Raw genomic sequence first — 12,249 nt, 5'->3', positions numbered from 1 at the left:
TAAAAGGAACTAGGGTGCTAATGATCCACTTGTAGCTTCTCAGGATGCTACCTTGCTTGATTCAGGAAATCCAATTAGAATTGGAGTCCTATCCTATCCAATTGGAAAAGAGAGATAATTAAATATTTGAACTTCTCATGAACCTAGTCTTAATGGATAAGAGTTGTGGGGATTGGAAGTGATTTCATCATCCAACTATGCCCATGGGACGATGGCAAACAACAGGATATACCAACCCCACAACCTATCATAGGAAAATTGTGAAGATTAGGAAAGATTCCATCTCCCTACCATGCCCAAGGGATGATGGTGAACAACGGGACTTACTAATTTCACAATCTCAATTCAGGAAAAGAAGATATTCAAAGCAATTGTAGATCTATTGTAATTTGTCACAACAAACTATTAAAAACTAAAAATATTCCTTAATAAAGAACTAGAATCCATAAGAGTTCAACAAAACATGAATAAAGCAAAGCAAACATCCCAATCACTCCACAAGCTTCACCTCTTAGCCCTAGCTAAGAGGTTCAGCCAACCATAGACATGATTGAACTAAGAACTCTTAAACAAAACATAAAGACCAACTAAGGAAGAAGAAGAAAGCTCTTGGACGGTGGCTCCACCCTTTTGCTCCACTCCTTGAACCCTAAAAGATGCCTAGGAACGTCCTAGAGACTCCTATTTATAGTTGTGCATCCCCCTCTTATGCACCGACTTGAAATTTCCGCAAACAACCTCAATTACGCAATCCGCGTCGGCCCTGTGATTTCGGTGACACCGAAGTTGTATCTGAAATTTTTCGCGTCTGAAATTGTATTGTGCAGAGTACTTAGTTGGCACCGAAATTGGCTTAGGTGGCACCGAAGTTGGTTTCGGTGGCACCGAATTAAGCTTAGGTGGCACCGAATTAAGTTGTTTTCTTGCTGGACTGTTTTGTGCACTTTAGGTGGCACCGAAGTTGGCTTAGGTGGCACTGAAATTGGCTGTTTTTCTGCTGTTTAACTTGTGCTCTTGCCAATCTTTTCTCCATCCTTTGTACTTGGTTTCCTAGGATCTTTGGCATGAGAATTCTTCGTTATTGGTCTCCTAAGATCCCTCCTTTGCCTTGGTGATTCTTGAGCACTAAATTCATGCTTTTAGCATTCTTTTCAATCCAAGCTCTCAGATTCACCTTACAACACAAACATGTATAAAATCTACCATTAAGCATTATCATGTTCATAAAACCAAGATATAAATGAGGGAAAATATGCAATATTTGACCCTTAACAGTCAACAACCGATGCCATGCCAACCTGCCATGTAGTTGAGTTAGCAGGAACTCCATAATAGGTGGTCAGCAACTCAACTCTCTCCGCAGCAGCCTTGGAAGTCCCGCCTACCTCATACGTGGACCACGCAACATCCTGGTCATTAGTATCAGTCGCCGTAGATATATGAACAAATGATGGCTCAAAGAGCAGATGATCCAGGAATAATGGACGATCACCACCGTCAAGACTGACCATCTGGATGTTGTAAAAGACTGCACCACATAATGCTCCGGCTGGGTCAATCCAACCAGCCAAACTAGCATTAGAACCAATCAAAGCTGACTGATGCCAATCTAAGCCGTCCAAGACACCATTCGCACCATCAAACTGCGCCGCAATAGGCCCGGTCGAAGAACCAAAGCCAAGATCTCCGTTGATCAACTCCTCTTGGGTAAAAGAAGGCATCCAATCGGCATCCCAACCATCCAAAAGGGATATCCAGTCATCCACACCATCCAACTCTAGGAAAACAACACCCTCACCATCTGCAACTCCTTAAATCGCATCAAGACTGCTCAAACGAGGAGATCTCCCATCCCGACCATCAATACGATGATCCAACCCATCCAGAAAGGTCCATGATATCTAAGTCATCCAAAGGGTAGATCAGCCCATCCTCATCGATCATGGCCTCATCCCCCACATCCAAAGCCACATCTACATGGCCCTCATCCAAGGAACCTATAGCTTCACCCATAGCGCAATCCTCACCATCCAAACCTTCATTAATGGCTTCCCCATTAGGATATAGAATTTCAGCAACACCTTCATTAATGGGGACATTAAATCCAACCCCAACTACTCTCTCTAAGCCTTCATTAACATCACCATTAAAATCCCCAAGCAATGCACCATCCATGCCATCAATAGGGAGAGAATCACCTCCATCCAAAGCCATCAAACGCTCCAATGATGAAGACTCCCCTACTCCAGCAATAAGATCACCTGGCAACCCATCTTGGGTGGACCTTGAAAGGAATGGCCAAAATGAAGAAAGAGACAAAAGAAAGATAGTAGAATCGAAGGTTCGATGGTAGGGAATGATAGAGACAGCAACGGGAGAATGTGGGCAATGTCCGAACCAGAACGAGCCAAAACAGCTTGCCAGAAGAGAGGCCGGCGACGCCTAAGGAGCCGTTGGTCTGTATATTTTGGCCCCGCTCGCGCTGGATTGGTCTAGGGGTCCGCGGTAGGTGAGAATGACAGGTGATGTCAGCCAGAGGCTCCCTGGGAGCCACCGGAACTTTGAATGGGTCTCTTCTTTGGCTGAAATTTGATCAAGATCACCTAGATCATTCCCCAGGTACTATATCGTGAAGATTATGACCCAAAACAGGCCCTTTAAACAAGAAAATGCTCAACAGACGAACAAGGAGGACACTTGGCAATCCAGACTGTCAAAGTGTTGCAAAATCATGATGCATGCTACCAATTAGCATTCTCAAGCTCCAAAATGACCAAAAACAAGCATTAAAGGACTGAGTGTGAAGCATAGGGGCAGATTCCATTAATCAAGGCCATCAAGGCGGTACAAAACAAGCTTCAATGCATGACAAGAAGTCATCCTTCAAAGAGGAATACAGCTACACCAAAAGAGAAGATACAAGTACTGAAAGGAAGGCAGGATGCAAGCCGGAATGTCTAGAGATTGCCCACGTAATCATTGTCATCTCCTTTCTCCTGCTGCTCTGCATGATACTCGTCCGCCAGAGGTGCCATCACTGAACTGCCAACATATTGGTGAGATCAGCGAGGAGCAAAAAGAGGAAGAAAGATCGGCCTCATACTGAACTGCTGATACCATGAAGCATAATCACGACCGGGCATGATGAAATTTCGAGCCGGCATTCCAGCAAGGTAGGACGTGAAGTCGTCGGCCACAAGCTGATCCCAACGCACAGGCTCTGAAGGAGGTGAAAGAGGGACAGAAAGAACCCTAGTAAGCCGATTAGGGAGCCGCCTACCTAGGTACCGCTTGTACACAACAGGCTTAGACAGTAAGTGGCGTTGGCGAGATACCTCGTACACCATCCCAGCCGACAAGATAAAAAATATATGGGTATGAGACTATGGCACGAACCGGAACTATTCAAGCATCACAAACCATCAGTTTGTCAATAAGCAATCAAAAGACAGCAACTGGTAACTAATGGCAAGTCCTTACATCATCCATGTTGGGACCATCAATATCAGCCTTCCAGTTATCCTCTGAAACGCGAGGAGTGGGGTAGCGGATATCAGGATGCCATAGCGTGAAACAGCATTGAGGTGGGTCCAGGTCCTTCAAAGGCGGATCCAGGTGAGGAAAATGGTCATAGAAGCATGTCTGAATGCCACAAGAACAGGTCAGGAAATTGTCACTGCCATATATAAAAATCAAAAGACTAAGGCCAAAGAAGTGGAAGAGTCAACTTAATGAGCGACTAGAACCCAGTAAGAGATCTGTTGAAATGGAAAACCTTATCCAAGCTGCAGTACAAATTAGCTCGCAGGGCCGCATTCAGTTGTATGGAAATGTCAGATTTTCAAGCAGAAAGATTAACCTGGGATTCATCTTCTCTCCCAGGTCAGAATATAAGTGATTGAGATGGGCCTTATAGACAGCCGTCTGATCATCTTCAGGAATGACATGGGCAAATGTATCCGTCAACCATCCGAGCTTCAATTGGTGATAGTAAAATTAGGAAGAGGGAGGGATAGCGCCAAGAAGATACATCCAAACATCATCCGTAACAGCTGGCAGAATCTCGGCATTTGGCACACTGTGCCGTGGAAGGGGAGACCAACATGCATAAAGATGTCCCAGGGAGTGATGCCCCACTCACCAAAGAGAAGCTGGAAGGTATGAGTATTGTCTCACCAACGTTCAGATAACGAGACGACCAACATCTTATTGGCCTGAGGAAATTGAAAGTATGAGGATTGTCCCACCAATGTTCGCATAACAAGACGACCAACTTGATGATGGACTTGAAGAGCCACCTATAGATGCTTTATGCCCAATCATTCTTGCATCCTCTTACCGTGGTTGCTAGCACAAAGTTAGTCGATGCTTATTCCTTAGATACCGTCATTGCATATTCTCCAGGAAAAGATGTTCATGACCCATAATGGATGTAGACTTCCTAAAAAAAGACATGCGTAGAAATAAGAATTCAACAGATTTCAAGAGAAAAAAAATTATTCAATGTTTTGAAATAGTAATAATATTATTATGGTTTGAGAGGAAGCTAACTTTCTCTCATTCATAATTACTTGAATTATGTTGCCTTTGGTATTTAAGCTGTGTTACTTAAAATCTAGGTGTCATGGGGTGCAGGCATTTCACACAGCGTTCGCGGGTTCGGAAACTTCAGTACATTGCTGAGCTGGAACAGAACGTCAGCCTTCTTCATGTAAGTCCCTACTGAGAAAAAAAAAAAAACTATAGAGATGAATTTACCTTGACTTCTTAGAATTACAAACATTTATTCTTTTGATTATTATTTTATTATTTTCAATTTTTGGTATCTGCAGGCTGAGGGATTGGATGTGGCATCTGAGCTTGCATTCCTTAGGAAAAAGCATCTTATACTGAGCTTAGAGAATAAGGGTCTCATGCAACGCATAAATAGCATTGCTCAAGAGAAAAAAATAAAAGATGGTACACCAATTTCAGATTTCTTTCTTTCTTTTTGCAATAGTATTTCCTGTTTGTGTCTTCTGATACTATCTATCCTTTCTGACACCTGCAAGTGTACCCATGTCATTTCCAAATGGCAAATATGAAGCCAAGCTTTTTCTTGTGGATAAGTGATCAATATGCTCTTACATTATTAGTACCAGTGATGCATTCTGATTGTTCATCGTATCCATTAAATTTGGATTCAAACACCAGTTTACTAACTGCCTTTCTGCTAGTTAGGGCTTATATTGTTGGACATGGGTTTGTGGGCATTCACTAGTGAGTGGGTCCAACATTAGCCCCCTATATCCCTCCTTTTTTCTTTCTTTTTCGAAATTTGAAATTTGTTTCAAATTTCAAATTCGACGAAGGATTCAATTTAGAAAAGGGAGACATATGATGAGTTGGGACAACCCTACCTCATCCAAACTCTCCCGATCCCTCTATAAAAGGGGAGGCATCTTCTTGTAAAATACACATGACCGAGAGGGGTTCCAGATAGAAAATAAGGAGGAAACTAATAGTATTCCATTTGTGTATTATGCCCACATCTGGACAATCTAAGTCATCGATCATGATCTGGGGGACATCATGATCATAGAATCAAAGGGATGACAAGATCCTCTTTGCTCCCGTCCTGGTTAGGTCTAGGCAGACCTTTGGACATAGATCGTCCATCTTTGGTTTTTTGAGAAAGTTCCGAGATCGTGTAGCCCATCAAATCCTGTGGGGTCCACCCATCTAGACCGTTCACTGCAAACAAGGCTGGAGCGGCATTCATCATCCAATACTAGACACATGGTGTGGCAGTGGAGGGTTGGACCGTCTGTCTAGTGAATTTCCTACAGTTGAAAAACATATCAAAGGGAAAATCCTTGCCATCACTTTTCCTTGTTGTTTGCAGGCAATCAACCATTTTCACACAGTTCATCAAAAGATCACTGTTTGGACAACTAGGATCATCCATTCTATTGTTTCCAACCATGAGCCATCCACAGATAGGATCCACTAGATGGATGGTCTGGATCTACTGCCCCAGCCACATATGTCAGGAATTGAAAGCCTAACAGCCCTCCTGCTATTGCTGCTCCGGACATTAAAGAACCTCATTGTTATGATGGGAATTGGTTGCATACAGTGCTTGAAATAAAACCATAGACACATAAGGGAAGGGTACCAAATAATAGAAAACGGAGAGATTTTTTTATTTATTTTTTCTTTTTTATGAAATGAATTAGATTTGTTGTCTGTTTATTTTGTCTATGGAGGTGAGAAAACCTGTTCTTCAAATAATAGAAAATGGAAAGATTTTTTTTAAAATTTTTATATTATATATATTTTTATTTTCTTTTTCTTTTTTATGAAATGAAGTAGATTTGTTGTCTGTTTATTTTGTCTATGGAGGTGAGAAAACCTGTGCTTCTAGGCAACAATTACATATTAATTTTGTTTTCTACAATGCAGCTCAATATGAACTGTTATGTAAAGAAGTGGAGCAGTTGCAGGAAATATATTACAACCAACAGTGTGAAAGTTCACAATCTCAACGGTGTGTAAATGAAATCACAGATGCTTCTGATCATCTGGACTTAAATTCAGATATTTGTCAATCAACTCAAACCGAGAAATGGACCTTATAAAGGAGCATGTAGGTATAAACAATGCTGCACCATACCATTGCAGGATGCTTCAAAATTCATAACTCAGCCAGGTGCAAAGGGTGAAATTTAGGTAATGATTTATTTTTGGGAGCCACTGCTTCCACCATTTTGATAGATTCATCTTCTTTCTACTTTGGATGATAGGTTAGTGCGAAGGTGGACTACTGTATTGCCAAAAGTAGAAGAAAGGGTGTGTCTATCAATCAGAGGGTTGTCTAAATGTCAATTCCAAGTTTCTATTTTCTTTCATTTCTTTCATTTGCAAATACAGAAACAGGCAGCCCCACCGTTATAATCTGAGGTTGGAGGCGGAAATCAAAATGAACTTTGGTTAATCTTTTGACTATATTTTGTTCCTGATTATTGTTTTTATTTTATCAGTACTGAAACGGCTAACATGGAAGTCTGTGACTAATGGATTTTAAGCAGGTTATGTTGGATAAAACTCAAGTCAGCCAGATTTCTTTCTTTCTTTATGTAGTTAGGGGTAATGCAAGGATATTTTCACACCAGTCTTGAGTGGAGTTGCTTGTGGGATGCGGGGCACACTTGGGGTCGGCGGCCCGTATGAGGTGGATGACTTGTGTAAGCCGAGACTCATGTGATGTGGGGCCCATGAGAGGTTCGGCGGATGACCTAGTCATAAGTAGGGCGTGGGCTATGAGATAAAGGATGGATTCACCGCTCTATCAGTTTAAGCTTTTAGAGCAAGTAGGACCATGTTCAGTTGAATGCCGACTATTGTTGCAATTTTCTTCTTAAGGCTCCAAAGCGAAAGTTTAAGACTGTCCCGTCCGAGAAAATTTTGATGCATGGTTCATCCATAATGGGACATAACTTACGAAGTTGAAACTGGTAGCCTTGTCTCATATAATATCTCAGTGGGTGGATGTGAAACTGCTTTCCTTGTTTGAGTTGCTGAATCCTTCTTGGAGACTCCTTGCTGCTACTCGTAGTGTCTTTATCGGCTCATGTTAATTTATTTAGGTCATCTTTTCCAAAGCCATCGGATATAATTGATTAGCTGATGTTTCAAAATCTTTTATAGGCTTGTTAATGCAGGGATATTTTCACACCGGGATCGAGTGGGGTAGCCTGTGGTATACGGGGACATACTAGGAGTGGGTGGCCCGTGTGAGGTGAGTGGCTTGTGTGAGGCAGCACTCATGTCATGTGGGGCCCACGAGGGGGGTTTGGCCGAGGTCCTAACCCATGCGATGTGGGCTTGGGCTATGAGATAAAGGGAATTAATTTGCCATGTTCTATCAATGCAAGCTTTTAGAGAAAGTTGTTATTTGTCCTACATCAAACATATATCAACTAAACTTCTTTTGACATAAAAATTATGATTTTTGGGGAATTAAAAAAAAAAAAAAAACTAGAATTTTTTTAGCATGAAGGCCCATGCATCCCTAAGCAATCCATGGCATTCATCTTGTTCATATTATGTATGTGATGTTGTGTGTTCAAAATGTAATCATCGTGTGCATGGATTTGACTATGTGACTACTTGGAAGTGTGGGGCCCACCCTTGGCTTGTGGTCAGTGGGGCCTCACTGCCTCTGGAGTATGGACTGTTGGATTACGTGGATTGGCCCACACCCAATCCTTGTTGTGTAACTTATTGTTTTTGGTCTAGTATGAGCCTCCCTCTAAGAGATCTGAACCAACTATCTTGCTTTGCTCGTCGAGAGGTTCAAAACGAATGTTCATTTGTCCATATCGGAATTAGATCGCGAAATTATTGAATGATTACGATTGATTGTTCATTGAGTGGGCCTTATCTCATGATCCATTATTAAGAATGAGATGAAATTTAGTCTAAGTTGGATCCTCAATGTGCCTCTTGGGGATGGTCTAATTGGATTCCAAATGGGCCTGGATTAATCATGGTCATTCACATATTGTTTTAAACGGGTGTGATTCATCTCAACTTTGATTGTTAGTACACCCACTGTCAGATCACACTTCACCGTTAGCCACCCCCACTAGGGAATCAATGCCAAGACCTCAGTGTTGAAACGAGGTATCTTTCACTCAAGTCTACCACTTGAGCTGTGGATATGGGTGTTACTCAGGTTCTTAGCTTGCAGCACAAATGGGTTTTTATGAAAATAAACCGTTGGTTAAATTTAAATATAGAAAATACATGTGACCACCCATTGTTTTACATTCTTGTTATGTATATCAAGTCCTGATTAAGCCCAAAACTTTTGAGCCTTTACTCATGCTTTAAGAGCTAATATGAATTGCTTGTTGTGGTAAAAGGATAGAAAAATCCAACAATTTATTTTACTCCAAATACTCACAACTTGTTAAGGTCAATATTAACTATATGGGTCAAAAAAGATTTCTTTAGAGTAGTTCATTGAGGGCAAGTTCACGCTACGGTAATTGATTTTAAAATAAAAAAGTTGGAACTAGTTGTGTTGTACTAGCCACCAAAATCACCTCAATTGGTGATTTTTAATTTTTATTTTAGATTCATATGTGTGAAATTTAATGATTTTCATACGTGCTTAAGATAGCACGAGTTTGTGTTTAGTTCAATGACAAATAGTGATCGAATCAAAGATGATCATTTTTTTAGTAGGACATGAGCAGTGTGGAGTGATTGGTGTTGATAACATAAGTTTAAAAGATTCATCCCACTTAAAAGTATTGGGTGTTTTAGATTTATATAATTAGTATTGATTAGCTTCATATTCAGTGGAGCCACTTATATATTGTGATTTCAACTCAAATGAGAAGTCATGATGATGCGCTATTCTCTTGCCAAAATTGATGAAATCGACTTATCATCATTTTGGGTAATTCAATTAAATGCCCCAGTCAATTTAATGAAAGTACAATGTCTGATTTTCCTTTAGTTTACATTCATTCATTGTTTAAATAAAAACATGTTTATTAATTTGAGTATATTTATTTATACATTCAGTTATAAACTTTTTCCACGTTTCAACCCAATATAATGCCATATTGTTCCTAATTGGGTCCAATTATGCCAAATAGAAAGTGTCTATTAAGATTGTCCTAGGTTGCAGCTTGCATGGACTTGTATATTGCCTTGGATGACAAGAAACCTCCTAAGCCATCTCACACCAATATAGAGTTAGAAATTACCTATTACAAGGTTTTGGTTACGTTTAACAAAATGCCTTAAAATTATGAAGCATAGGATTTCTAAAATAATGAAACGTGTCATGCTCAACATTGAGAAAGCCAAGATATGCCTGGTCGAAATAGAAATTTGATTTCAAAAGTCAGATGAAGTCGAACGAGTTTTCTTATGACAAAGTGACTCTTACATCACATAAAGGCTAAGAAAATATCTAAGAGAACATTATGGAGTTGTCCAATATGGTTAAAAAATTTAAATTCATACACTAGGCCTAAAGATTGAAGAGGAACTCCCAGTCTTCTTAGTTCGAAACCCTCCATTCTCAATTTGGTCAAATCCTAAATCAACTATATATATATATATATATATATATAAAGCAACTAAGAAGTTTTAAGAAGTTTTGTAGCTAATGGCTTAGCAAGTTTGTTGTGTAAACTTAAAAAGTCAATTTATGGGTTGAAATAGGCATGGAGGCAACGGTACTTAAAATTTCGTTAAGTAACTTTCTCATTTAATTTTATGAAAATACTACTAATGAGTGATCTATGCAAAAAGCAATGGGAGCAAATTCATTGGTTTTGCATGTTAATGATATTTTATTAGCTAATAATGACATTGAATTATTGCGCACGAGAAAAAAAAATCGTCTTAAAATTTTAAGATGAAGGATCTTGATGATGTCCCCTTTATCATTGGCATCTTGATACACTATGCTAAATCACATTAACTACTTGGCTTGTAGTAGAGCCTCTATTGATAGGATTTTCAAAATGTTTGTTATACAAGATTGTGCTTCTAGCCAAGCATATATTATAAAGGGTAATAAGTTAAGCTCATACCACTACCCCAAGAGTAATATAGAAATGAATTAAATGATAGATATTCCTTATACATTAATAATATGGAGCGCCATATATACTCAAGTCTATACTCATGTGGATATTGCTTTTGTAGTTGGAATGTTGGGCAAGTATCTTTGTAATTTTGGGATGCACTATTAGAAAGTCGCATAAAAAGTATCATACTACTTATAATGGATAAAAGACTTCACACTCATACATCGAAGATCTCACCATCTAGAGGTGGTTGGATATATAGAAGTAGATTTTGTTGGTTGCCCCGTCAGTAAGAAGTTTATATCTAATTACTTTTTCATGATAGTTGTTAGGTTGTGTCATAGAAAAGTGTGAAATATTTTGTTACAGCCTTATTTACTGTAAAAGACTTCACACTCATACATCGAAGATCTCACCATCTAGAGGTGGTTGGATATATATAAGTAGATTTTGTTGGTTGCCCCGTCATAAGTTATATAGTTGATCTCGAAGCGTTGAGAATTTTTTATGATAATTCCGTATTCCTCTGTCTAAGCTGAGTGTTTGTGATATATATATTATATATATACCTATATATATAGTATATAGCTATATATATGTATTTCCTCAAATTTACACACGCTGGCCATCCACTTTCCCGGTTAGTCTGAGGTTGTGGGCCCCACCGTTATGCGTGTCGAACATCAACACGTTGCATTTGATGGGTCTCTAAATTATGGGATATTCCAAAATCAGCCGTATACGGTAACTTCGTGGGCCAATACCATCTATATATATCATGTGATAGACACCGTATATATAGCATATATATATAGTACTATGGTGGGGCCCACCCATAGTATATATATATATGTCTGAAAAGGGGAATTACATGGAATGTATTGCTTATTTTAAAATGGATGGGCTGAATTTGCAAACCACATCTCAACCTCATAGGACGATTATGAACTATTTTAATGGTCGAGCCTGCCACTAGTACCTGTGGTGTGGCCCATAGTCACTGGATATGACTCGACTATATATGGGACCTAGGCCCACGATGGAATGGTGCATCCGACTGATGGGGTAGATGTTTGAAACGCATCACGGTGGGGCCCACACAGCTCGACCTCATGGGACGGACTCGTGAGGTCGAGCGCATAGTACCTTTTCCCATATATATATATATATATATATATATATATATATATATATATATAAATTTAGATTAACGTGCATTGATATAAAATACATTGTTGTGAAGGCAGTTGTATATAATCATTAAATGTTCAATAATAGATCCACTCACTAAAGGCCCTCCTAGCACACTATTTAAAGAGTATGCAGCTTTTATGAGAGTCATTTATCTCATAAATATATTTGATTAACATGAATTTAGTTTGATACAAACATGTACGAATCTCATTTATATATTATTGATGATATGTTATGTAATTTATTTCAACTTCATTTTTAGTGTGCACATATATTATGAGTAAGTGAAATATTGGTCATATTGGAGATATGGTACTCTTTACATAGACATGATCACTTAAAGATAGACATGTGATCACATCAGGAGTGCATTATCCATATCACATTTCCACGTCTTAGATCGTTGTTGAGATTACTAGTATTTATAAGTATAATTTGTGTCACTTCAAAAATATTA

At 39.2% G+C, this 12,249-nt stretch overlaps 1 protein-coding gene and 1 long non-coding RNA gene across 4 annotated transcripts in view; one reads left to right on the top strand and one right to left on the bottom strand.

The window, feature by feature from the left end:
* LOC131249111 (uncharacterized protein At4g06598-like) overlaps positions 1-7,109 on the top strand; it is a 28,617-nt gene extending 21,508 nt beyond the window's left edge. For all 3 annotated transcript variants that reach the window (XM_058249679.1, XM_058249678.1, XM_058249680.1), the window contains 3 exons: positions 4,636-4,711; positions 4,833-4,959; positions 6,445-7,109. In XM_058249679.1, coding sequence (XP_058105662.1) covers positions 4,636-4,711; positions 4,833-4,959; positions 6,445-6,620 — 379 coding nt within the window. In that variant the 3' untranslated portion in view covers positions 6,621-7,109. The remainder of the gene's footprint in view (positions 1-4,635; positions 4,712-4,832; positions 4,960-6,444) is intronic.
* Positions 3,281-3,998, bottom strand: LOC131249114 (uncharacterized). Its single transcript, XR_009172681.1, has 3 exons — positions 3,860-3,998; positions 3,481-3,642; positions 3,281-3,401 (listed from the first exon to the last, which is right to left on the bottom strand). It is a non-coding gene; the product is annotated as an uncharacterized LOC131249114 (long non-coding RNA).
* Positions 7,110-12,249: the final 5,140 nt, after the last annotated feature.

Source organism: Magnolia sinica, chromosome 6, assembly GCF_029962835.1.
Source record: "Magnolia sinica isolate HGM2019 chromosome 6, MsV1, whole genome shotgun sequence".
Lineage (NCBI taxonomy): Eukaryota > Viridiplantae > Streptophyta > Magnoliopsida > Magnoliales > Magnoliaceae > Magnolia > Magnolia sinica.
The sequence above is the reverse complement of the archived record's forward strand: the minus strand, read 5'-3'. Positions and strand labels throughout refer to the sequence as shown.